General features: G+C 56.6%; 2 protein-coding genes and 1 non-coding gene across 3 annotated transcripts; 1 reads left to right on the top strand and 2 right to left on the bottom strand.

Annotated features, from left to right (window-relative positions):
* Positions 1-5615: 5615 nt before the first annotated feature.
* Positions 5616-6988, bottom strand: LOC119113919 (uncharacterized). Its single transcript, XM_037238144.1, has 2 exons — positions 6906-6988; positions 5616-6390 (listed from the first exon to the last, which is right to left on the bottom strand). Exons 1-2 carry the CDS (start codon positions 6972-6974, stop codon positions 6070-6072), a joined length of 390 nt encoding a protein of 129 aa, XP_037094039.1. The 5' UTR covers positions 6975-6988; the 3' UTR covers positions 5616-6069.
* A 489-nt stretch (positions 6989-7477) lies between these two features.
* Mrgn1 (Mahogunin ring finger 1) lies at positions 7478-24109 on the bottom strand. Its single transcript, XM_037238314.1, is given in 14 exon segments — positions 7478-7504; positions 8051-8719; positions 8764-8899; positions 14834-14905; positions 15646-15776; positions 16147-16219; positions 16677-16831; positions 17529-17683; positions 19448-19632; positions 20311-20543; positions 21325-21411; positions 21413-21444; positions 22412-22571; positions 24029-24109. Coding segments are annotated over 13 exon segments (2043 nt in total). The 5' UTR covers positions 22500-22571; positions 24029-24109.
* On the top strand, positions 18995-19067 carry TRNAV-AAC (transfer RNA valine (anticodon AAC)). Its single transcript has one exon. It is a non-coding gene; the product is annotated as a tRNA-Val (tRNA).
* Positions 24110-24682: the final 573 nt, after the last annotated feature.

Below are 24682 nucleotides of genomic sequence, written 5' to 3'. Positions count from 1 at the left end.
ACGATCACCGGCGGGCGGGGGTCACGAAGGGTCAGGCAGGTCACACACGGTCAGCACGCGCACCTCAGCAGGACGAGGCCGATCGGAGGTCACTTCAGATGCGGAGGTGACATGGAGGCTAAAACAGGGTTACGAGGGTTACGCATACGTCACAGAGCGTCAGACAGAAGCCATCGCGCGCACCACACAAGGGTCACGGTTATCGCGCGCATAATGAAGGGGTTGCGGGTCGCACAGTGCCAGATTAAAGGTCACACAGGGTCGCACAAAGTCGAAAATCCGGGCACCGTAGTCAGACCACAGGGCAGGCGGAGTCAGCCACAAGTCCGCACACAAGCCTCAGCAGACTGGGAGCGGTCAGAGATCACCTGACAGGTCACAAGCCACAGAGGGCCAGACAATCAACACGCACGTCTCACAAGCGATCGGATGAATTTGCCGCACCCTGGAGGTATAGTTGAGCAGAACACACCAACAACGCACGGAGGGTTGGCCGCGCCCAGCGGCGGACCGGCCGCCGAAAAGACAGTCCCGCTCGGTCCGTGTGTTTCCCATTCCTTGTGTTTCATCACCTTGTGTTTGGCCCGCTGGCCGGTAGGGGCGCTGGTAACGGTCTGGGCGGTGTTGGGAGGCGTCACGTCGCCCGGGCGACACTGCTCCTCGATCGTCTCATCCTCCGTGTCCTGGTATTCCTCCAGCTGCATGTCTGAGGACACACGCGCAGTCGACAACGTCAGAGCGCTGACGGCGCGCGGAAACACGGCCGCGCGCGCTGCGGTCGGGATAAATCGCAGGAGCAATCGAACTCATCGTAGCGATGACCTTATTTGCGCCTTGCTGGCTTTAAGGAAACTGACAATTCGACACACACAAGGCACGAGGGACAAGCTCGCCCGCCACCCTCCGGACGATGTCGCCGCAGGCTCCAGCCCGCCTGCTGCTGCACCCCGCCGCGGCGGACGCACGGAGGACAGGCCGGCGGCGCGCCGCCCCACTGGCGCGTGCCGCCGACGCCCCAGATGTGCGCAGTTAGGCCGCACGCGCCACCGGAGAGGCGGTCCAGCTAAGGTGCGCTCGCAGCAGAACGGCCAGCGCGGCTGCTCGAACCGACGACAGAGCGGAACCATCACCGCTCCGTCGGGGACAAGATATGCGCAGGGCAAGCCAACTACGGCCGATGCGCCCTCCTGGTCGCGACCACGGCGATTTTCGCCGAAACGACGAGTCTACGTGATGTTAAGCCACGTCGCATGAGCATGCGTACAACGAGTGACGAGGCGGTATCGACCCGTTCGCCAGCGAAAGGCGCATGAATTAAACATATCCGAAAACTGACCCATTTCCACTCTGAAAGCCCATACGACATGCCTTAAAAAGTTGCGGGTTCGTGGTTTCGTTTTATGGAACCAGAATATGGAGAATGGCATAGGCCTCTACATCCTAGAGAGTTGCACGCACTATCTACAGAATTCACTCTACCGATGCTATCTATCAAAAGTTCGACAAGCCCGCGCGTACACGGACGGCGTCGACCAAGCCGCGTGCGCGCCACAAGCGTCACAAGACAAAACCGACTTGCCTCGAGCGTCTTCCATTTTCGGTTCAGGAAAATCGACAGCAGAATTCGCCCATGTCTCTAGAATGGAGAGAGGCGGTGCTCAATGGGAAAAGCGGCAAGCTGGATGGTTAATCTCGGAACAAGCTTCGGGCCCGCGTCGTCCACTCTCCGAGAACCTGTCAGGATGGCCTATCGGTGGATGTGGGTCGTGAAACAGGACGTGTCGCAGTTAATACAGTTAGTCCAAACATACGCGGACTCCTTTAAACACAAAGGCCGCCCGGTATCCCTCTCTATCTCCATTTCTATCGGACGTATCCTTCTCGCAAATTCATGCCATAGCACACGCATCAGCCAACTTACAAACGCTCATTCATTCCGACCCCCGCCGCCCGCGACACTGACGACCGGCCTCCGCTTCCAACTCCGCACACTCCGCACACTCAGCACACTCTGCAACTCACGGGAGTCGTGCTCGATGGGGATGACGGTGACGAGTCGCGAGTTCCTGGCGTCCGAGTCGTCCGAGTCGGACGAGTCGCCGGTCGGGGCCCGGCAGGCCGGGCCCGGCGCGTCGGACGCCGGCGGCGGCGGCGGCGGCGGCGACTCGAGCAGAGAGCGGCGCTCGCACTGCGCGCACGGGCGGGGGTCACAGGGGTCACACTCCTGAGAAGCGGCCGCGCGCGCAGCGCGCGGAGCTTGCCTGTCGGGAGAGGCTCAGCGGGCGCGCGGTAGCTTCGCCCGCCGCACAACAGCTGCCGCGCCGCACAGCAGCTGCCGCGCCACACAGCGGCTTTCGCATCACACAGCAAGCTGCCGCGCCGCAGCCGACTAGCTGCAGCTCATACCGCCATCCGTCACACGGCAGCTCGCGCTGTGTGTGACGGGTGACGGTGGACCTGCCACGCTGTGTGTGACGGGTGACGGTGGACCTGCCACGCGTCGCCACGGACCGATCTCCACGCAACCAGATTCGTTACCACATATTCGTTGAGGGAGGGGGAGGGGGAGGGGGAGGGGGAGGGGGAGGGGGAGGGGAGGGGGAGAAGGAGAGGGAGGAGACCCGGTCGGAAGGACTCCAGGCCGGATCGCGCCGTGCTCACCTCCTCCGCGTCACCGGCGATGCCGTCCTCCTGCTTGCCCTTCTCGCGGGAGGGGGTGCGCGATCGGCTGGCGGCGGTGGCGCCCTCCGGGGTGGTCACCTCCAGCTCGGCCCGACCCCGCTCCTCCAGCACGCGGCGGCGCACCTGGCGGACGAGCCGGCACTGGTGCTGGTCACGCTCGCACCCCGCGCCGATAGCCGGGTGGTTAGCGCCCTCGGCTCCCACGTAGAGACTCAGGTTCGAATCCCAGTCGCACCAATGCCCCCCCCCCCTCCCCTCGCACTCATTAGATAACGCAGTCGCTGACGCTCCATCAAACGGTGCGCAATGACGTGCGTCGTGTCCCCTTTGTACACACAAAAATATACGTTTGTTTTTCACACAAAAACAAACAAGCAGACAGGTGAAGCAGACACCCAACCGCGCGGCCCTGTGGTGCCCAGCGCCCCTGCCGGGCGGGGCGGGGTGGTGCGGGCACCAGTCAGGCCGATGCCACAGAGCGACCCAGCGGCACGTGGATGTGGCGGAGCCGCCGGCAGACCGACCGTGATGGAACACTGGCCATGAGTGCTACACACGCGCGCAGCCATGCTTATTGTGACACATAGCCACGCAAGATATTGTCGTTTGCAATACTCTGGTCCAAATTGTAAAAACCGTAGATAAACGCGAGTACGTCGATGTCCTCGATTGCTATAGCCGGACCTGACGCCACCCATAAGCATTCATTTGTCGAGTCAACTGTTCGTGAACTGGCAAGCAAATGCCGCATGAGCGCTTTCCATTCGTTAAAAATGTTCATGAAAGGTAGACCTATCAACGCATCGATGAAAACCGGTGATATCGGCTGCTGAAGGTGCCACAGGTGCTATTTCACTGAGCTTGCCTCTTGGCATCATCTACGTAACGGCTGACAGCTTGCAGACCTGCAGCCGTCTGCCCCGTTCGCGCCACACAAATCGTCATATTCCATTCAGTTGGGCACAAGGCTGAAACACTTTGAATTTAGCACATATGTTCAGACGCAGGCAAATGATTTGTTCTCTGCAGCAGCTAGTGAGCATGCGAACACAAGAAGTGACGTAGCATTGTCATTCAGTGTCCATGAGCGTGAGTCTCGGGGTTTCAACCAGTGTCGCAACTCACGAAAAAGAAACATTGACTACCTAGCCGACTCCCAGTTACACAAGATGCACCTGAAAATCCCAGCAATAGGTATGTAAGAATGCAACTTAAAACTGCACGATTAGACGGTTGGTTCGTCATTGGGGCTTTACGACGCACGCCGCTGCTGGGGCTATATGGCGTTGCCCGCCTCTCACCCTGGCCGGAAGGGCGGGCACTGCGGGGAATCGAACCCCGTACCTCTGGTTCCCCAGATGCGCGGCTTAGCCACTTCGCTACCGGTTCCCCGCGACTGATTAGCTACCGCCAACGCATCTCTCTGCAGTAAAGTTGATTTGCTGCAGGCTCACCCAGGAACTCGACTTTGCGTGTCCAGTCGCGCATCGTCTGATGCTCCGAAGAAATTACTCTGAGGGGACTGTGGTCTTAGGCGGGGAGATCCTAGGCTTCCGCGACAACGGCGCACAGTCTCCCACTCCCGCCTCTAACACGGGCACGACGGCGTAACTACCCAGTGCATGGGACTAACACGCTAGCTGGACCAGGGCGTTTCCAAACACCAGGCAATGGCGACGGTGACAAAAGCGGTTGGCCTTCCAGCCTGACGACGTTTATATTTTGCGACAACACGACACGAAACACGCGCGACACCTGCGGATGTGCTGAAGAGCGTAACACTAGTGCAGCACGCCACGCCCTGGTACGACACGTCCGGAGGCAGAGAGCAGCAGTCTCACACGGCGGCAGACCGCGAGCGGGCGGCCGCGACCCCGGGCCGAGACACAGCCGGTCGGACACCGGCGCGACACCGATGACAGGCACGCCCCCACGGTGACGGCCACACAGCTCTTGCGGCCTCACTGCCGGGCACCACAGCACGGTGCGAGAGCGCGCCCAAGGTTACCGGTTACCAAGGTTACCAAGGTTACCGGCTGCGTTTCGAGCGGAGGGCTTTAGGAGCAGCGCGCGCGGGTATGCTGAGGACGCTCCCTTGGTGAAGGCCCAGTGATCATCGTCACTGGCGACCACCACGTGGTGCGGAGTGCCAAACAACGTCCGTGGTAGTGACACGCAACGATCATACCGCGTATGCGGTCTCCAAGCAACGGACGTCAACTGCCTGAAACGCTAGACAGCGCAGGGTCACCACATTTAGCGAGACAATACCAAAAACAATAAAACCCACACCGAAATTCACCACACGTGTGCCCCCCAAGTATCACCTGTTTCAGCGCCATTGCAAGGAACAGACGAGCATAGCTCACATGCTTAAATTGCAACTTACTTTTTTGGTTAACTGCGGTTCCGGGCGCCGACTGCTGAGGAAAGTGTGCTCATAAGAGTGGTAATGCACAAACGAAGTGTACATAAAAAGGTAGATCCCATATCGACGACACACCAAGGCCGCTGATACCCGTCAAGCAGGCTCAAACCGTCTTCTTCAACATCGTCTGATGCGAGTGACGCAGCGTTTCGCCCAGAGATGCAATCGTATGTGCCACTGGGGCTTTACGACGCACTCAGCTGCTGAGGCTATATGGCGCCGCCTGCCTCTCACCCTGGCAGGAAGGGCGGGCACCGCGGGGAATCGAACCCCGTATCTCTCGTCTCCCAGACGCGCATTGGTTAATGCAGGCGCGTTAACCACTACACTACCGGCACCCCGCCAGAGACGCAAGCGCTACAGGGTGAGTGTGGGCACGAGCGGGTCACGTGGTGCACAGCGACGAGCACGTGACACCACGAACGTCGGGGGCTGCCCCCTCCCCCCTCCCACTGCCGCGCAGCTGACCGTGGCGCACATGCGTGCGACCCTTGCGCAGCCCAGACGGCGCCGCTAACTCTCGCCTGACCGTGCGTGACCTAGGCGGCCACGTGCCTGGCGCCCGTTTTGTCGCTCTCAGTTTTAATCTAGCGTAAGATCATCAGCATGGCGTCTTTTTCTCACGAGAATACCAGAGTGCGAAAGTCGACCACTCAAAGTCAACGCAAGCCCTATAATACCGACAATATCATCACACTTATCGCCATGTCTTTCATAACTGTGAGAACATTTTTTACGGTTACGAACCGCATGATGTTGGCAAATGCGTTACTCCCCTTCTGACATGACGACTGCCTTGATGCCAACGCGCCGCGGTGTGTTAATCAGCATCTCGTGTAATGTGGTCGTAATCATGATCCTTCCCCGGTGTGGTGATCAGCATCTTTAGTGCATCTGGAGAGCCGCCACGACGCGCAGCCGCCGGGCCCTCTGGCGCTGGCTCAGCCTCGTAACCCGAGCTATTTTGCTGCGGAGGCCGGCAGCTTGCGGATGCTCCACTCCAGCAGATCAACAGCCGCGTCCAGCAGGGTCAGCAGCGAGTAGCCCAGGTAGAGGCCGGCGTTGCCTCCCACCTCGGACAACATCGCCGGGATGTCGTACGTCAACGAGTTCGTCACCACCTCCACCTCCTCGTCGAACGCGAATTCGACCGCTTGGATTACGTTGTTACGGTTGCGCTTGAGGGTGTGGCGCTCGATCATGACCGTGTCGACAGAGCACCGCGGCAGGCAGCCGCACATTGCCTCCAGCTGCACGCGCGACTTGCCCCGCAGCTGTGTCTGCCGTCGGAGAGAGAGAACGAGGCGATAGCAGCACCGGGACAGCGCACACGGCCGGGAGTGTCATGACACCAGCGACGGATCACATACACACACGGCAGTCTCTGAACGAGAGCCAGCCGAAGAGACAGCGGTGACTGTGTGGACGCGCATTGCTAGCTACGTCACTCCCTCGGCGCGGCGCGACTGCAGGGTAGCAGAACGTACTAGGAATGCTCGGGCCGTTGAATCGGTTGCTGTGAGCTTTAAGGACGGCTCTCGTGATGATGATTTGGGCTTGGGGAGCGCCGACTACAATGGTCATATGGCGCCCGTAAGAACGGCTTTCAATGAAGGGCGGGCGGAGAACAACCGCTGTAGAACGAACGATTGATCAAACGAATGGCCAAAAACTAACGAACGAATGAACGAACGAACGAACACATGCATGCGCGCAAGCATGCGGACGGACGGACGGATGAACGAATGCCCGAGGGGACAGGGAAAGGAGGGGGGGGGGGGGGGGCGATTCTCACTCGTTCAGAGTCGGCGACCGTCTGCAACAGGTCTCCATTTGTGCAGAGAGGAAGCTCATCCAGCTGCATCCAGGGGCCGCGACAGCCTACAGGGCCGGCGGCGCGCCGCCACAGGCACTGCTGCAGACACTGGTGGCGGACGGCGGTCAGTAACGCAGACACCGCTGCAGACACTGGTGGCAGACGACAGTCAGTAACACAGACACTGCTGCAGACACTGGTGGCGGACGGCGGTCAGTAACGCAGACACTGCTGCAGACACCGGTGGCGGACGGCGGTCAGTAACGCAGACACTGCTGCAGACATTGGCAGCTCGCGGCCGGTCTGTGACGCAGACACCGCTGCAGACAATGGTGGCAAACGGCGGTCAGTAACACAGCACTGCTGCAGACACTGGTGGCGGACGGCGGTCAGTAACACAGACACTGATGGCGGACGGCGGTCAGTAACGCAGACACTGCTGCACACTGGTGGCGGACGGCGGTCAGTAACGCAGACACTGCTGCAGACAATGGTGGCAGACGGCAGTCAGTAACACAGACACTGCTACAGACACTGGTGGCAGACGGCGGTTAGTAACGCAGACACTGCTGCAGACACTGGTGGCAAACGGCGGTCAGTAACGCAGACACCGCTGCAGACACTGGCGGTTCGCGGTCGGTCTGTGACACAGACACCGCTGCAGACAATGGTGGCAAACGGCGGTCAGTAACACAGTACTGCTGCAGACACTGGTGGCGGACGGCGGTCAGTAACGCAGACACTGCTGCAGACACTGGTGGCGGACGGCGGTCAGTAACGCAGACACCGCTGCAGACACTGGCGGTTCACGGCCGGTCTGTGACGCCGTTGATCACGAGCTTCCGAGCCACCACGATCAACGGTGAGACAACGCTGGCGAACTGGGCCACGCGTGACATTCCTCATTCTCGGCCGCTTTCGTAATCATACACCACAACGCATCATCCGGCAGGCAAACGATGTTCGTCTGAAGCGCCGAGGCATTCCTGCGACGCGGCCTTCCCGCTGTGTCGAGCGTCGCTTTCGACGGGCGACTGCAAGCATGAGAGGCATTGATCGGAGGCCGTCCCGCCAAAGGCGGCGGTCGCGGCGCCGCTGAGACCGCCGGCCCGCCGGAACCTCACCAGTGTCTGCTGGTAGTCGGGCTGCTCGCGGCAGGGGCGGCGGCGGATGTTGCTGGTGACGGTGCGCCTTACGCTCACCAGCACCGCCGGGTGCATGCTCATATCGCCCACGTCGACGAGCACCCAGGCGTTGAGGCTGAGAAAGCCGTCCTGCAGTACCACCGGCCGCTCCGTACCGTGCACGAACACGCGGTAGTTGCTCCAGCCGGGCCACACCAGTCCCCTCACGTAGCGGTACAAGCTGAGCCTCAGCTCCACCTGCTTACCGTGCGCGCCGCCGGCCGGCGGCACCAGCGTGTAGCAGACGCCCTCGCGGGTCAGCAGCGGGCGCCAGTGGTCGCAGCCGGCGCCGAAGCAGTGCTCCACCAGCTGTTCGACGCGCGCGCTCAGTCCCAGCAGGAAATCCGCCGCGCTGCCGTCGCGTGCCGGCCGGTACAGCCGCCACAGGTCGCGCGGCCACCCGGTGCCGTTGTTGAGGCTGACCACGCGGTAGTAGTTGAGTTGGAGTTCGGGGCAGACCGTGATGGCAGGAAAGGCTACCGGCTCGACCGCCACGCTGGACGTGAGCAGCTCCCGCCGCTGCAGCTGGTAGCGCCCGTACGCCACGTACAGCCAGGCCAGGCCCAGAGCCACCTGGCAGGTGGACAGCACTACGGAGCGGAGCGACGCCTGCAACGACGGCATCGGGGCGGCGTGGCGACGGTGGCGCAGACGGTGCTGTAGACGGTGTCGCAGACCGTGCTGCAAACGGTGGCGCAGACGGTGCCGCAGAGCGTGCTGCAAACGGTGGCGCAGACAGTGGTGCAGGCAGTGGCGCAGACCGTGCTGCAGACGGTGGCGCGGACCGTGCTGCAAACAGTGGCGCAGACAGTGCCGCAGACGGTGTCGTAGACGGGCCGCACACGGTTCGGCAGACGGTAGTGGAGCCGGTTACGCAGACGGTTTGGCAGACGGCGGTGCACGAGGCACGGGCAGCGGACGGCCCCCGGGGAAGCACACGGACTTGGCCACTCGAGAGTTTCTGAAACATGCATTTAAGATATGAAATGGCAGGCACAACACAAAATTTGCGGCATTTCCAGATTACGATATATAGGCGAGTTATTATTTCAAAATGTAATTCATTGCTGGAAAGGATTGTGCTAATTTCGATACTGTATCGATACGATTCGATACAAGGCAGAGGCACGCCAACAAATATATACTATTCCCGTCATCATTAAGTGTCGTAATGCTTTATACTGACATACTATATCCTAGATACAATGGTAATAGATACATGCAACCATGACAGGAACATGTTGGCTGCGACTGCATTATCAGCCACCACTTACCACTTACCAAATAATATTGAATACATTATCCTGTATACATTATACACATTAAATACATGCAAATATGTCGACATATCGAGTACTACAAAAATACCGACAGCATTGTCGAAAAGGGATAATAATACGTATTCCGGCAGAAATATTTACACCAAGGAGAGTGCAGCCTCGAAGATGTACTGACATGGCACTTCGGCAGTTCCTTCCGCTCGTCTTTTCTGCCACACTATGCTGACAGAATGTACCATACAGGAAGTGCCCGATTTTTCATGAAAACCGAGTTAAATCACGCAACTGCGCAACGCAACGATAGCACCTCACCGCAAATACCTTCATGTCCCCACAGGCATGCTTCAACGCCGGGATGATTGACAGCAAGTGTGGCAATTTTAACCACCTCATTGTAACTGTTCTTTGCAAGTGGGAATAATTTTTATATGTGGCTAAAATGCTGCCGGAACACCCGTTTATTTTAAAAATAGCAGAAACGCTGCATTTAATCTGATGGTTCGTACAGCAAGCTGTTACACGCTCACGGCAGTTGCTCCGATATCGTTGTTGACTTGCAGTTGCAAAAAACAGCATCTTCCTCCGGGTTGCGAGTTCACTTACTCTATAGCAAAAATGTCTAAGCAATGCGTCCTAGCCAGTTTGGGTGTTCGACTTTTTTGGTTGGGCAACGTGGAGCTGGAGGAAAACAAACTCACGCACACACAGCATAGAACGGTAAGCGATGACCATAACGACCTAAATCTATGTGCACTCAGCCCATGTGGCGTAGCGAAACCTTTGCCAGTAAGATGGGCTACGCGGCGCGGGACTACCGAGGCCATCACAGCTGAAGCAATGGTCAGCCGTTGTCACGTGAAAGATGCCTGAAATGACGCAGATGCAGGCCAACACCTGACCGCTGTATTCGCCTGCGCGCTGCATTTATGTCAATTTGTTACAATTTATGTTACACAAATGAATAACGTAAAAATAATGTCATGTTACGCAAAATAAAATACATTGATTATGTTGCATCTGCGTTAATTTGCTCGGGTCACTGGCATCTGACATTAACGCTCAAAACCGTCCCAGACCGGGCAACCTGTGGTTGACGTTCGCTATGGCTCTACCGCCTAGACATATCGCCGCACGTTCCTGTCACAACACTGGTCCGTTTCCCGCTCCATCGGAGCCCACGTGTTCATCAGCTTCTTCTCACGTGGATAATGTTACGCTTTTGCTGAAGCGAATGGGAACGAAACTGAAGGTGACTAGTTCTGCATGGCAAGCCCGCCTGATCAAACAGCTTGCACGTAAATGTGCAACTGTTCATATATAGTCTTTAAGGAATTATACTTTCTGCCGCCAAAAGTTGCATGAACTTGCGATCAGTAGTTTATCAGCTTTTAGACGGAGTGACGATCGGGACAGGCCATCCGAGGTTGAAAGTTTCACCAAAGTTAAAGCAAAATTCCCTCGGCTCGCGGTCACACACGCAATCAGTCGAACTGCCATCGCTAACCCGATGACCTGCATCGATAACATCGATAACCCGGGGCCTCCGAGCATGGAGACATTGAGCCAGATCAACCGCCGCTAAATCCATTTGTCAAACGCCGCTCGTGCATTTGCAAGCAGTTCCATGTTCTGAGCGTGTGCTAGGACTTATCAGGTCAACTCCACCCCCGGGGAGTCAAGGTTGATGTTCCACAGACTTGCCGCTGATGTAAACGGATACGATCGCTTTCAAGATTTCGCCGTTCGATGCAACAATGAGTTTTCGGTACACTACGAAACGAGGCGACCCCAGGTCGGTTCAGCTGTCGTGAAAGAGGGCGGGGTTATCTCAGGCCAAAGCAGCTGACATTGCCCTGGGCCTGTGCGATAGATCGCCAAGACACTTTTACCATTTGAAAAGCCGTCGGCTCTGGCCGAATAACTAGGAAGTATGGTGGTCTTCCGTCAGAGCACGGCTCACTGCGCCGGTCTGACAACAGAGTGTGTTCATTCGCAGACAGCGTAGTGCTCTGCGGGTTCGCCGGGCCCACAGTGCCAAAGTTCGCCTTCTGAGGCGCCGGTCACAGCCGGGGCGACACGAGCCCTGTACATCATGTTTAAAAAATGTTCGCCTCCCTATAAATAATAGCAGAAGTAATACATATCACACCATTTCCATACAAACAAGCACATTTTTTCTGCAACCACTCCAGTTTCGTGAATGACAGTCCAAAATCCTTATCCTCGATGCATAGACGTAACCCCTTCCGCCTACCGCTATTATTTCTCAACTACCTGAATAGGTGCGCATCATCAGGACCATTCCAAAAAAGTGTTCCAATAGGGACCCTTCGCTTGGCGCAACCGGTAGGGGACATCTTACGTCACACACGGACATAGCGTGGACATGGGGGGGGACATCCTCAAACAAAGCAGCCCACGGACGGCGCCCGGGGAGCCAGCGAGCTCGATGAAACGGCCGCCAGCCTGCCGAGCGCTACTAACCCTCTGACCGCTCACCGCTCACCCTGAACGCGGCGCCGGCAGCCGACCCGGTCTGCGACCCGGTCCGCGCGTCGGCACAGACTAGCCACGGGACAAACGACGCCGCCCGCCGGGCGGTCCGCGGCGCCAACGGTGTCCCTGACCCCCAACGCCGACAAGAACAAGGGCGGCGGAGGACTCGGCGCTCGGCAAACAGCGGCATTCAAACACCGGACGCCCGCCCGCGGCCGCCCCAACTAACAGGTCACAGCCAATGTCACTCATCAGCCTGATGGATTGCGCCCATCCACGTCGGGGGCGCGCGCCGCTCATTCCGCGACAGGTAATGGTCTGAGACAAAGCCGGCGGCGGCCGGGCCGGTCAATGGGCGCAAGTCAAACAGACCGGCGGCCGGCACGCCCCGGGGAGCACCCGGCAGCCGGCGCGCCACGCCCCGTGCCGGCTTCAGCCCCCAGTCGCTCGCTTGACACCAACAGAACGATGAATGCCGCTTTTTGGTGGAACGGCGCAGGCATGCTCGTCGCGCGAAGGCGAAACCCCGCATGTGACGGTATCTCCAGGTGGAGCACAGGCGCTTCCGGTTTTAGGCGGTGGGTGCGGGTCGGAACCAGTCCCGATTTGTACTCTGATGTTGACTCTTTAATAATAAATAACCAAAACAGATCTACGGATGTAGGCTATGTCCGTCTAATATAGTTTGACGACGCCGTCGTGGGGGGACGTGTCGTGCATTTTCGCTTCGAGACCCGCCTTCTGGCGCGGGCGAGCAGGCACGCAAGCGTCGTACGGTCCAGTGGCCGCGCCCAGGTGCGCTGTCTTGCCGTTGCCTAGCAACGCAACGCAGACATTATGGCTGTCCGAGCTCAGCCATCAGCGCAGTAGATAGAGTTCGTTGTACCGCCTCAGGCTATACGACACACAAAAGGCTGCGGCAAAGCAGGCTGCTGTGAAGCAGTCTTATAGTTGCCTCGGCACAAGTCCAATTATGGACATAATAAGCCGCACGTTGCGCCCGCAACTACTTAGTTCTTTTCTGCGACAAAGCTGGGTTTTTGTGTCGTAAGGTGTGTATAGTCACGTGACCGTTCATGGCACACAACACGAACGCACCCTTAAAGTACGAAGCGCCTCTGTCAGCGCCCGTGCCTTTCAAACATGAAATGTCGCTTGCCGGCAAACCTTCAGTAACGTCCATACCCTACAGCAGTCAGGGTCGCCACTTCATGGCTTTTTAATTCCTCGATGTGTAGTATGATCGCCACGATGCCCCAAATGTTCGATGCCACGGAAAACGAGCCACAGACAAATGAGGCGACATGACCGACATATCAGAACAGGACCTTGGTTCAATGGCACAGTCATAATTTGTCACTTTGTCACAACAAATCGCTGTTTAGCCTATAATGACCAGCAACTCGGTTCACAATTTGGAAAGCTGAATAGACATCGCGATGCATTCTGTTGGAGCTGACCAAAATGGCATCGGGGCATTGCACGGGAAACAAAAAGAAGAGCGCTCCACGCCACAAGAGAGAAAAAAGGTTTCATACTCACGGTATGCAAAACGCAGCTCTCCCTTGCATCTCTTCAGCGCTACACCGGCGTAGGACAAGAAACGAAACGTTCGCGTGGCACACACCGGGCACTCCGCGCGTCGACAAGATCGTAAAAAACGCCGGCGGTCACAAAATGCGTGGCGAAAAGCCAAAGAATGCCGGAACACTTAAAATCCTACTGGACTCGGTGACCACTCGTTGCACTGGAAACTGCCAGCCCTCCCGAGCCCAGCCCCCGGGGAATGACGAGACCGAAGATATCTGACCGCGCTCGGCGGCGCGGCCCAGGACACCGCCAGCCCTCCCGAGCCCAGCCCCGGGGAATGACGAGACCGGAGAGATCGGACCACGCTCGGCGGCGCGGCCCAGGACACTGCCAGCCCTCCCGAGCCCAGCCCCGGGGAATGACGAGACCGGAGAGATCGGACCGCGCTCGGCGGCGCGGCCCAGGACACTGCCAGCCCTCCCGAGCCCAGCCCCCGGGAATGACGAGACCGGAGAGATTGGACCGCGCTCGGCGGCGCAGCCCAGGGCGCTGCAGCACAAGACACAGCCAGAGCTAACGCCACGCTGCGGCCCTCTCGGGCCTCCATGTCCCCGCACAGGTCGCGTCCCAGCCTCTAGTGACCAGTGATGAGCGAACGGCGGAGCGGAGGCTCGCCCCACCGACCCGAGCGGAAGGCATCGCAGCCCAAGCTCCACACGTGTGGTTAACGCAAATTCAAAAATATAGACCCAGCTTGATGTATACATCTACGCATGTCTACAAGGGCCTCTGGATAACTGAACCTTCGTGGAACGCGTTGACTTCAAGGCCATGTTAATCTCATTTCACTATCTTTACCGGGCTCATGTTTACACACATTCTCTGTATGAGCTCACACTAGCACCACACTGGTCCTAGACCCCTAGCTTAACGAGGCGGGTGCGTTTTGAAGCCTGTCTGAGCGCAGAGCACTGCGCATCCCACCTCACGCCAGCCTGGGGACCGATGCCGGGACTCCTGAGCCGCACATCGGGCGTTCCTGTGGCCGGTGCGTCCCCCAAGTCACGCGCCGAGATGGCCAGGCAGCACCTCCGTTGTCCAGCCTTTAAACCCCTACTCAGTGTAACGTCACCCACCCCCGATAGGGCGACCCGTCACCACGTTTTCTGCGCGAGCTGAACCGTCACTTGTTGCTACACCCTTACCCATCACCAAAATGTGGCCTGTGCGCCCGAAGACGAGCGCAAACAGCTTGTGTGCTTGGATCTGTGGCGTCGGCACTTTGTTTTTGCTAGCACGACGCTGGGCTTTCATGGCCACGCACGTGCCGCTGACTGCTCTACTGCCCATCTCACTACCCACAAGCTAAGCGCCGGCAGCAGTGGCGCCACCTACCTCGGGCGGGACGGCGGCCGAGGTGACGGGCGGCAGGCCGTCGCGGCTGGCGCCCCTCTCGCTGACTGCCGACGGGTTCCGCTTCAGCGACGGCCTGGCCGACAGGCGGGACATGCATCGGTTAGAGGGCGGGGAGCGCCGCCGAGGAGCGCTGCCGAGGAGCGAGGCCGACAGGCGGGGAGCGCTGCCGAGGAGCGAGGCCGACAGACGGGGAGCGCTGCCGAGGAGCGAGGCCGACAGGTGGGGGAGGGGGGGGGGGCGCTGCCGAGGAGCGAAGCCGACAGGCGGGGAGCGCTACCGAGGAGCGAGGCCGACAGGTGGGGGGGGGGGGGGGCGCTGCCGAGGAGCGAAGCCGGCAGGCGGGGAGTGCTGCCGAGGAGCGAGGTCGGCAGGCAGGGGAGCGCTGCCGAGGAGCGAGGCCGACAGGCAGAGGCTGTCAAGGAGCGAGGCCGACAGACGGGGAGCGCTGCCGAGGAGCGAGGCCGACAGGCAGACAGCACATTACGGCGAGTAGGTGATGAGCATCACAGAGGATACCGGCAACAACGGGAGAAGCGCCACACGATACGGTGGTGAGTGGGCAGGGACACCACGAAGAGCCGCAGCGGCCAAGTGAACAACATCACAGAGGCGGACGCGACGACAAAATAAAATTGCCAACAACTAAAAGCAGCCCATCGATTTGATGCAGCTGCCATTCTACCACATGTTCAAACACATCGCACGGCCCTGGCCGGCATGAGCAGCCCGTGAACAGCTCGCCGGCGCCGTGTTCGCTCCCGGCGACCACAGCGGCCCGCCCGGCCCGTCAGCGTCGCCGAGCGGCTGACGTACCGGGGCCGGACCGTGCCGGAGGCGTTGCGTGACGTCACCGGCGAGCTGGCGTCGCGCGGCGCCGCGATTGGCCCGTTGAGCGCCTCCACCAGGGCCACGGGCTCGTAGCCGGGCGGTACGCCGTCCACGCCCTGCCGAAGGGCGCGGCGACGGTGAGCGTCCGGCGGCGGCGAGCCCCCCCCCCCCCCCCCCCCCGGCGCGCCGCTGGCGCTGCGGGTCAGGCCGGGCAGGGACGCTAGGCTGGTGAGGCTCCAGCGAGAGGCAACACTCCACTCCACGCGCGGCGTTGTGTCGCCTCAGGCGCACGAGAAGCTAGTAGCGTAGCGGCATCGCCAAAACGCCGCGTCTGGCCACGCCACACAGACGGCAATCCCGCCACTCAGAGCGCGGCTCAGACCTCCGAAGGCGCCGGCCGAGCAGTCTGGGCCGACTGCCGCGCGCGTCTGGGGGACGCCGTGCCCGGAGGGGCGATAATGCCGTGGCCGGGAGGGGGCGACTGACCTCTAGCGGCGGCTGACCTCCGGGCGGCACCCTCTGCACGGCCCGCAGCTGCAGCAGGGCTCGGAACGGCGCCCTGCACGCGAGACCACGCCCACAGTCAGCGGCCGACCCGGCCGGGGCACGGCGCAGGGCCGCACAGGTCAACACCCGATGTCAGCAGAGGCACAATGATGACCTGCACCCTAGCATATATTGGGGACTTGGGCTGCACACAAGCGAAGAAGTGAGAACCTTCTAATACATTCATGCACACATAATGTGTGAAGTTGACGTAAAACATCGTCATCATCATCAGCTGGTAAAAATGGAAGTGACATTTCAGTAAGAGCCATACGGCAAAAACAACTTTCGGATCGTGACTTGATCATTCGTATTGAGATAATTGGTGAGCCCCGAGCCACACCGACCTTGATGCCGACCAGTTTGAACGCTGACGGCCTTGCAGCCAACACTGAGCTCACGCCATCTTTGCAAGCTGGCCGATGTGTCACCTGTCGGCCAGCCTGGCAGACGGCACCTCTCCGACTGACCGACAGATGGGGCAGTTGTTGGCCTGGTAGCGCAGGTGATCGGCGCAGCAATTGCAGACGCAGAGATGGCGGCACGGCAGGATCAGCGTGTCACGCAGGTCCGACATACAGATGACACACTCGGCCCCCGAGTCCTCCGTGTCGTCGTCCACCGACTGGGGGTCGCGCGCAGTATGTCAGATTCGACATATGGATGACACACTCGGCCCCCGAGTCCTCCGCGTCGTCGTCCACCGACTGACGGACACGTGCAGTGTGTCAGATCCGACATACAGATGACACAACCCTCCGTGTTGTCGTTCACAGGCTAGCGAACACGTGCAGTGTGTCAGATCCGACATGCGGATGACACAATCCTCCGCGTCGCCGTCCACCGACTGGAGGACACATGTAGTGTGTCATATCTGACATACAGATGACACTCTCGGCTCCCAGCGATCGTGTTATCATCCCCGGGCGCCAGTGTGCTACAGTGTCAGACCTGACGCGCAGAGACACTAGGCAATGCGTCTTTTCCAGTGTGGTTAACAGTAACTACCAAGCTTAACTAACGAATCATCCCTGCGCCAAAACGAAGCACGGGTTAGGGTGCTTGATGAACTACGTACCCATCATTCAAATCCTGTGATGACCACCGCCACATAAGGAAGGACAACCACGCCCTCAACCCACCTCCGCGTAACATTTTTCACTGTAATTGACCACGCTAACACAACAGCGCCAGTGGGGAAAGGCACGCTTGAGCAGGAGACTAGCAATGCCTGGCTCAGGATCCCGGGGTTGAGACACGGCCGATAATGCATCGCACCAGGATCGAGCCCCCCCCCCCCCCTCCCTCCTCCTCCCACCCACCTTGTTGTCGACGAGCTTGTTCTCGATGCCATAGATCTCCTGCAGGAGGAAGACCAGGCCGTCGATGTACTGCTTCTGCTTCAGCGGCTTCAGCATGTACGAGCCGTCCGACATCCGGTCCACGTAGCCCGTGGTCACGTGACACTGGCGCGGATCTGCGGTGCGGAACACGTGACGCGTCACAGGGGGAGCTGTGGGCGCGTCGCAGTCACGTGACCCTGGCAAGGGTTGGCGGACTGAGGTCGCGTGACGGCGACAGGCCGAGGCTGCGCGCCGCGTGATGTTCTGCGACTTAGCCAGGCCGTGACGCACCCGAGGACCACAAGTCAGCCAAAGCTGGGCATAACACCACAGGCGTGGTAACTGAGTAGAAGCGGGGGGGGGGGGGGGGCTGGCCCTCCGCAATTTGTAGAGCACGAAGTTCAGCAATGGTGTTTGCAGCCACTACTTGAACTTATTTTGTGTCCAGAAACGAAAAAAATCCAGGTCCAGAAAAAAAAAATTTGGCAACAAACAAAAAAACGAAAAAAAACGATGAAGGCTCGATGGTTGAAGCCATGTCTGCACGTCTGTTGTGCATTTGAAGCTTGTAATTATTGCCATCATCGATGTCAAAGCTTGGTTATCCTGAGCACGTCTGAGGAAGGTGAAACGTGTCAGGGCAAGGAAGTTTTCACGGGACTTTAGTCCCTCAAGAATTTCTTTGGTTGCATGGGCTGATAAGCGATGAGGTCCTGATCCCAGAATTTGATCTGGTTCTCTTATTTCTGTACCATAATATCATCCACGCATTTTGCTGGCAGCTTCCTACAAATCATGCTGTACAGAGCAGGCCCCGATAGCCTTTTCAGAGGCCCTAGCACATCACAGGTGCCCGGTTTTCTTCCAAGACTATAATGAGGCAGCTCAATGGACCGCCGTGGACGGCCTCAAGCGGGAGCGTTGTGAGGAAACCCCAGTCTTTGCCTGACGTCCTGGGCGTTTCCACACGAGACGTTCTCAGCTGCTAGCTGATTCTACGGGATTGCTTGCTTTTTATTGGAAGCTTGATTGGCGGCAGTGGTATTTGTTGAGCTTGTGTGGAGATGGTTGGGGAACAGTCTCTACCTTGTTTTATTATGTGCATCCCCATCGCGTTTATGTCCAATTGGGTTGGCCGTTGGGGAGAGGGATTATGTCTTCCACTCATCCCCAACACACGTAGCACACACACTAATTCGCCGCTCCTGATGTCCATACCCTGGATGTATTAGCTTTTTTCCCCACGCCGATTCACATAGCCAATGAGTTTGCCTTATTTTTAATTCAGAATGTGAAACATTACTGCATCGATTCCGCACAGAGTACCGGCAAACCTAGACTATCTAGAGATACAGCACGAAAGCCGAAAATATCGTTCACTTCAATGCAACCATGGACCGTAACCACTTGTGGCCCATCGCACTGGTTGAGGCAACTGGTCAGCTGTTTCCGTGGTGTAGTGGTTATCACATCCGCCTAACACGCGGAAGGTCCCCGGTTCGATCCCGGGCGGAAACAGAGTTTTGAAAAAATTGCACCCATCCAGTTTTCAAAGTACACAGCCCCTTATTCAGCAGCCACCGCAACCCAAAGCAATATCTAAGCCACCTCTCTTTAACGCCCACTGTTAGACCCACGCTACAGCCTACCACATTCTCGTGTTCGCGTAGTATGATCTACGCTGCATAGCTCAGGACTTGCACCCTTCACCGTCGCGTCGCAGTGCTTCACGACCGATCGTCCCTTGCCCTGCCAGTATGTCGACATGCCGCATGACCTACCGTCCCCCTCCTCCGCTTGGCAGACCACCACCACCGGGTGCGGCGCGACCTACCGTCCCCCTCCTCCCCCCATCCGCCTGGTAGACCACCACCACCATCAGGTGCAGCACGACCTACCGTCCCCTTCCTCCGCCTGGCAGACCACCACCACTGGGTAGAGCTCGACGTCGGGGTTGTAGGCCAGCTCGGCGTCGGTGTAGAGCGCCGGCTCCAGCAGGTGCTGCCGCTGGCTGAATGTCTGCGCCGCGCCGCACTTGTAGCGGTACGTCTCGGACGACATGGAGGCGTCCCGGGGCCGGTACCTGCCGCCGCCACGGCACCAGGCGTCACGCACTGCACCCTCACCCCGCATCACTGACCGCCTACCGCGGCATGGGCGTACAGGCATCGTCTCAGGTTTCGCGCCTTTTAAGGTCGACCCTTTTGATGCATTACTAGGTACGGGAGAGTTTTGCTCCACCCCCTTCCTGAGACAGGCCGCCACCACTGTGAGGTATCGTACACCGGGACCGGCCTCACGCTCCAGACAATGGGCTGGGTGCCGCCCTCCGGACTCGCGCCCCGCGGCGGACAATGGGCTCAGCTGTTACCGCCGCCGTCTCGCAATGCACTACAGGTCATAACAAGAGGCGAATGAGCGTCTCATAAATTGGGAACACCAAAGCCGATTGTTTGCCGGTTTCTTTCCATGCGTCCCATTGTAAAATTGTTAGGCGTTCTCGGAGCATGGGGTGCAGAGGGGCTAACGAATCCCCGTTCCAACGCCCCTAACCCATACAAATGGCGGTGGGACAAAACGTGTCCTCGTCCCAAACATAATCACCGCCACTGCCCACGCCGTCAGGTGTCGTTCAGATACAGCCAAAGGGCAGAGAAAACGACATCTTTTCGATATGATCACAGCTCGCGGTTGGCAAAGCTTAGTTAGTACGCAGAACGCCTAGGAAATTCGACCTCTCGCCCGACGTTTAGCGACTTACATTAGGCCATTCCGGGTGACTTCCTCGCTGCAGAAGTAGTGGATGGTGATCGAGCAGCGCACGTCGCAGTCAAACGTGAACTCGATGTTGAACAGCTGCTGATTGGGCGAGCCGTCGGCACTGGCTCCGCCCTCCGGCGTGTAGCGGACCAATCGCAGCGAGTCCTTGCGGATGTTGATGACGGACTTGAGTGTTTTCGACGGCTCGTTAGGCGCCGACAGGGCATACGGACACTGCCGACAACCAGTCAATGAACAGGATACAGGACACCACATCGCATAAAGCCGACCAATGTGCAAAAGGACTGCGTTTTCCACCTGCTACCTTTCACAAAGAAGTTAACAAGTAGACAAATAAATGAACTTGATGACACGAAACTCATTGACCATCCTGATGTCATATGACAGCCACCTGTCATGACGAGGTCCACCTGTCACGCCAATGAATGAATTTGATGACACAAAACTTAATTACAATCCTTATTTCATACGACGCCCAAATTCATGGCAAACATACGACATACAAGTCCGTCCACCACGAAGAAACATTTATTGGCAGATAGATTTACAGGAACTGAATTGAAATTTGCAGAGGTAAACTGCCTGTAAAAGCCACCTCATTTATCTAATGTTAGGTAGTATAGCATCCTGCAAGTGGCAAATGCTGCATAGCAAACAGACGGAAATGGTCACCAGGAAAAAATTCGCTTCATTTTTACTGGCGAAAAAAAACAACCAGCAGTTCCTAGTTTTCTCCATAACACAAAAACACGGCAACCGACGAATGGCTGGCGGCATTCCCGTATCCTTTCCCAATAAAATGTTAAAGTGTTAAAGTGTAGAGCGTAGAGCGATAACAAATCTATATGGCGCATTGACTTCCAACACAGCCTTGTAAAAAAGGAATGCGGCAAGAATAGACTTACTGCTAGGCAGTCCACTTTTTGTTGTTTATTGGGGTGCGTGGGCGCGCCACTGAGGTGGTCATGTCACCCCCCAAAGGCGGTCCACCTACCGGCGCCGGTTTGCTGCTGAGGAAGTTCAGGTCGCTGTTCTCTCCAAACAGATAGGCTTCCGGTTGTGGTGTCTCAAACTTGTCACCCTCCCATTATAAAATGGGTGCCAAAATAATTGCCTGAAAATGAGCAATGGCCATACAATAACACACCAGCCTACCAGTTTATCACTATAATAGCTCCTCAGGTAATGAGTAGGCAATGCTGCACCCCAGTGCTCATATACCTTCATGCCATGCACCCTTCAACTGAGAGGGAGGCACTTATGCCATCCATGGCACATATGAAGAGAGATTCGCCGAGGTTTTTGGCACATGGGTTCACAATCTATGCAGCTCCCATTTTTGAGACAGTGATACTTTTAATATCACACCTTTGGCTTTAATATTGTGCTCATTATGATCTCATGATCAAGAGGTATGGGTAATGTGATTCTGCAGACCAACCTATGAGTTGCACAACAAGCACTGCATCTGCTCCCCCGACCAAGTTATGCATGGGGGATGTCTGGGACCCCAGCATGCTATCACATGGTGCCCATGGCAAATAACATAATGGACCAACTTTTTTAAAATCACATTGCACTGACATATCATATACTAGTACATCAATGCTGCTGTGAAATGGGAAACACAAAATTCACAATGCAGTAAGACACAAAAGGCTGAAGTACCTGGGCTAAAGTACCTGCTGATGCAGGCTAACAAAGTAACTAACATACACCAGCAGGTTTGGGATTGCCCATGTTGGCCAAGTACTTGTAATTTTCACTTGTAGTCTTGAGAGTGAAGGGGGCAATGATTCTATGAGGAGGTATTTTAGCAATACCTTATGGTTCACACCCCTTTCTAGGTGCCAACATACATGCAGGCAACACACTGATGACACACAGAGCTAGAAGCAACACACTGGAGACACACAGAGCTGGAAGCAACACACTGGAGACACACAGAGCTAAAAGCAACACACTGGAGACATACAGAGCTAGAAGCAACACACTGGCGACACACCAAGCTAGAAGCAACACACTGGAGACACACAAAGCTAGAAGCAACACACTGGAGACACACAGAGCTGTAAACTGACCTGACTTTGGTGGGTACTTGTAGGAGTGCACATGCTCTGGGTCCAGCTCCTCGGTGGTGCCCTCCTGACGGCTGGCCAGAGACCCCATAGCGGCACAGCTGATGCTCCCACTGATGGGTGTGGTGCAAGTTTTCTGCTAACTCCAGTACTTGATGGCTGCCTGCAGACACAAGAACACACAAACTGTATTTCAGAAATAAACAACATCATGTATGCATGAGGGCTTATGCTTCAAAGCTGCACACTGACCTTATCCCCCTTCCCCTACCCCACATACACACACATACACACTGATACAACCACCAAAAAGCCCAACAGTCACATAATTCAATGGAGGGGGGGGGGCAGGGCCTATATCCCCAAGATGCATGGCACAATGAGTTTGTCCACACAAAACCCACACAAAAGCTGTAACCATGACACTTAGGAATAAAGTTTGACTGCTACATAACCTACTTGCATGTGCTCAACGCATACCTATGTACGCATATTGGTTTAAGAACAGGACAGGCACAGTCTCACAAACACTACCATGAGGTGGAGGATTGCTTGATAGTCTGTGTGGAGACATGCAGCCAGGGAGGGTGGGACTCAGGCTCACAGTGGGGGAGGGGAGAGGTGGTTCTTGTGTAAATCATTGCGGACTCACTCTCTCGAGTGACATATCCTAATCCTAATGTCACATATCTAGGATTTGTGGAAGATGGGGGTTTCAGGGTTTGGGGTTTAAGGGCCCAGGATTCCTCCTAGCACATGGCCCACTTTCTTCTCAATGCTTGGGGGCTGATAAACCCAGCTGAATAGGAAACCACAACCCTGGTTAGGAGGCTGAGCAGTGAAAAATTACTTATCCTACCATAAAATGTGCCAAGACACCAGGCTGCAACATCTCCATCCACTATACACTTATGTTTACATGACTGATGTACTGACCCTGGAACAGGCATATACCAAACCCAAACCAGGATAAATTGTTCTAATCTTTAATTTTCTTTCTAGAGAACATAAGTGAGAAGTATTTTGCCCAAAAATACTCTAACAAAATTATAATATCTTGAAACATTGCCTATCATGCCATCATGGTGGCAACTGTGCTGCAAACTCTGGGCTCACAGACTTGTGGTGTGCACATACTGAAATAGCTGCCCTGTGTGGCTGTTGCACCACATGTCAGGGATGGAAGTATTTGTAACATCTGGCCAACAAGTCTCTTGATGGATATGGGCCACTTTCTTCCCCAAATGGGGGGGAGGGGGCAGAGCCAATGTTTGGGGGAGGGGCTGGAACCCAAATTTGGGGTCTGGTGCCCCCCCCCCCCTCACCTGAAATGCATAGGAAACTACAACCCTGAATGGATTATCTGTACTTGTTAACCATACTGAGCACTTGGGTCAGGTGATTGGCTTCATAAACCACATGAACCCATGAAACACCCATGAAAATATGTCTTAGGCATGGTGAGTATTGGACAGCAACTGGACTGGAACACTGCAAGCCGTGCTGTAGGCTGCACGTAATTATGCAATAGCTCTTCTCGAAAAAAACAACAGATCAAGTCCCTCGCCCCCCCCCCCCCCACAGCTCTCTCACCGCAGCACCACACCCAAACCGAATTACCAGTCAGGCTGTACACACACTCAGCTCTGGGCCCTTGCACACTGTTCCCCCACTCGTTTTGGTAGCAGACGAAACAATGAATCCAAACAAATAGATAACGGCGCACATTAGACAAAACCAGCCTGTTCAGCCTCTATTAAATACGAAGTTCTTGTCCCTCATTGGATAAAATAAGTTTTCAAAAGCATATAATAGACTTTGATTTCCAGTGTCTCCAATCACTAACCCTGTCAGCTGCGATGAACAATGCTCATCTTGTCAGTGAATTTTTCTAGCAACCAATGATAGGATACTTGAGGTCAACATCATATTTTACCGAACAACAGTTGGGCTAAGCCGTACAACTTCGTGCCTTGCATTTTGCCGCAGCACGTGTGAGCGCGTGGGCCACGTGGTTGTTTATGGAGGTTTGGGATTTGGGAATTGGAGATACTGGGAAATTGTTTTTACTATGACTTGGTGCAAATTAGCAGCATCCTATGTGTCTGGAAGGGAATTGCTGTTTTTGTGAGTTGTTTAGCTGTCTCCTTAGCAAACCCTGCCAACCGGTTGGCTGCGCCCTTCTCGTTCTTCCTGGCAGCTTCGTTTGCGAAATATATTTTGATTCAACGGGGGATAGTAAGGGGTACCTATGTAGTACGAACATGCTGCTAA

Source organism: Pollicipes pollicipes, unplaced genomic scaffold (assembly GCF_011947565.3).
Source record: "Pollicipes pollicipes isolate AB1234 unplaced genomic scaffold, Ppol_2.1 Scaffold_7262;HRSCAF=8765_pilon_pilon_pilon, whole genome shotgun sequence".
Classification (NCBI taxonomy): Eukaryota; Metazoa; Arthropoda; class Thecostraca; order Pollicipedomorpha; family Pollicipedidae; genus Pollicipes; species Pollicipes pollicipes.
This window is presented reverse-complemented; position numbering and strand designations above follow the sequence as displayed.

Coding starts and splice junctions, on each gene's coding strand:
- LOC119113919 (XM_037238144.1), bottom strand. CDS start 6,974: ATGCAGCTGGATGAGCTTCCTCTCTGCACAAATGGAGACCTGTTGCAG. Junction 6,391..6,905: donor CGGTCGCCGACTCTGAACGA/GTGAGAATCGCC, acceptor CTCCGACGGCAG/ACACAGCTGCGGGGCAAGTC.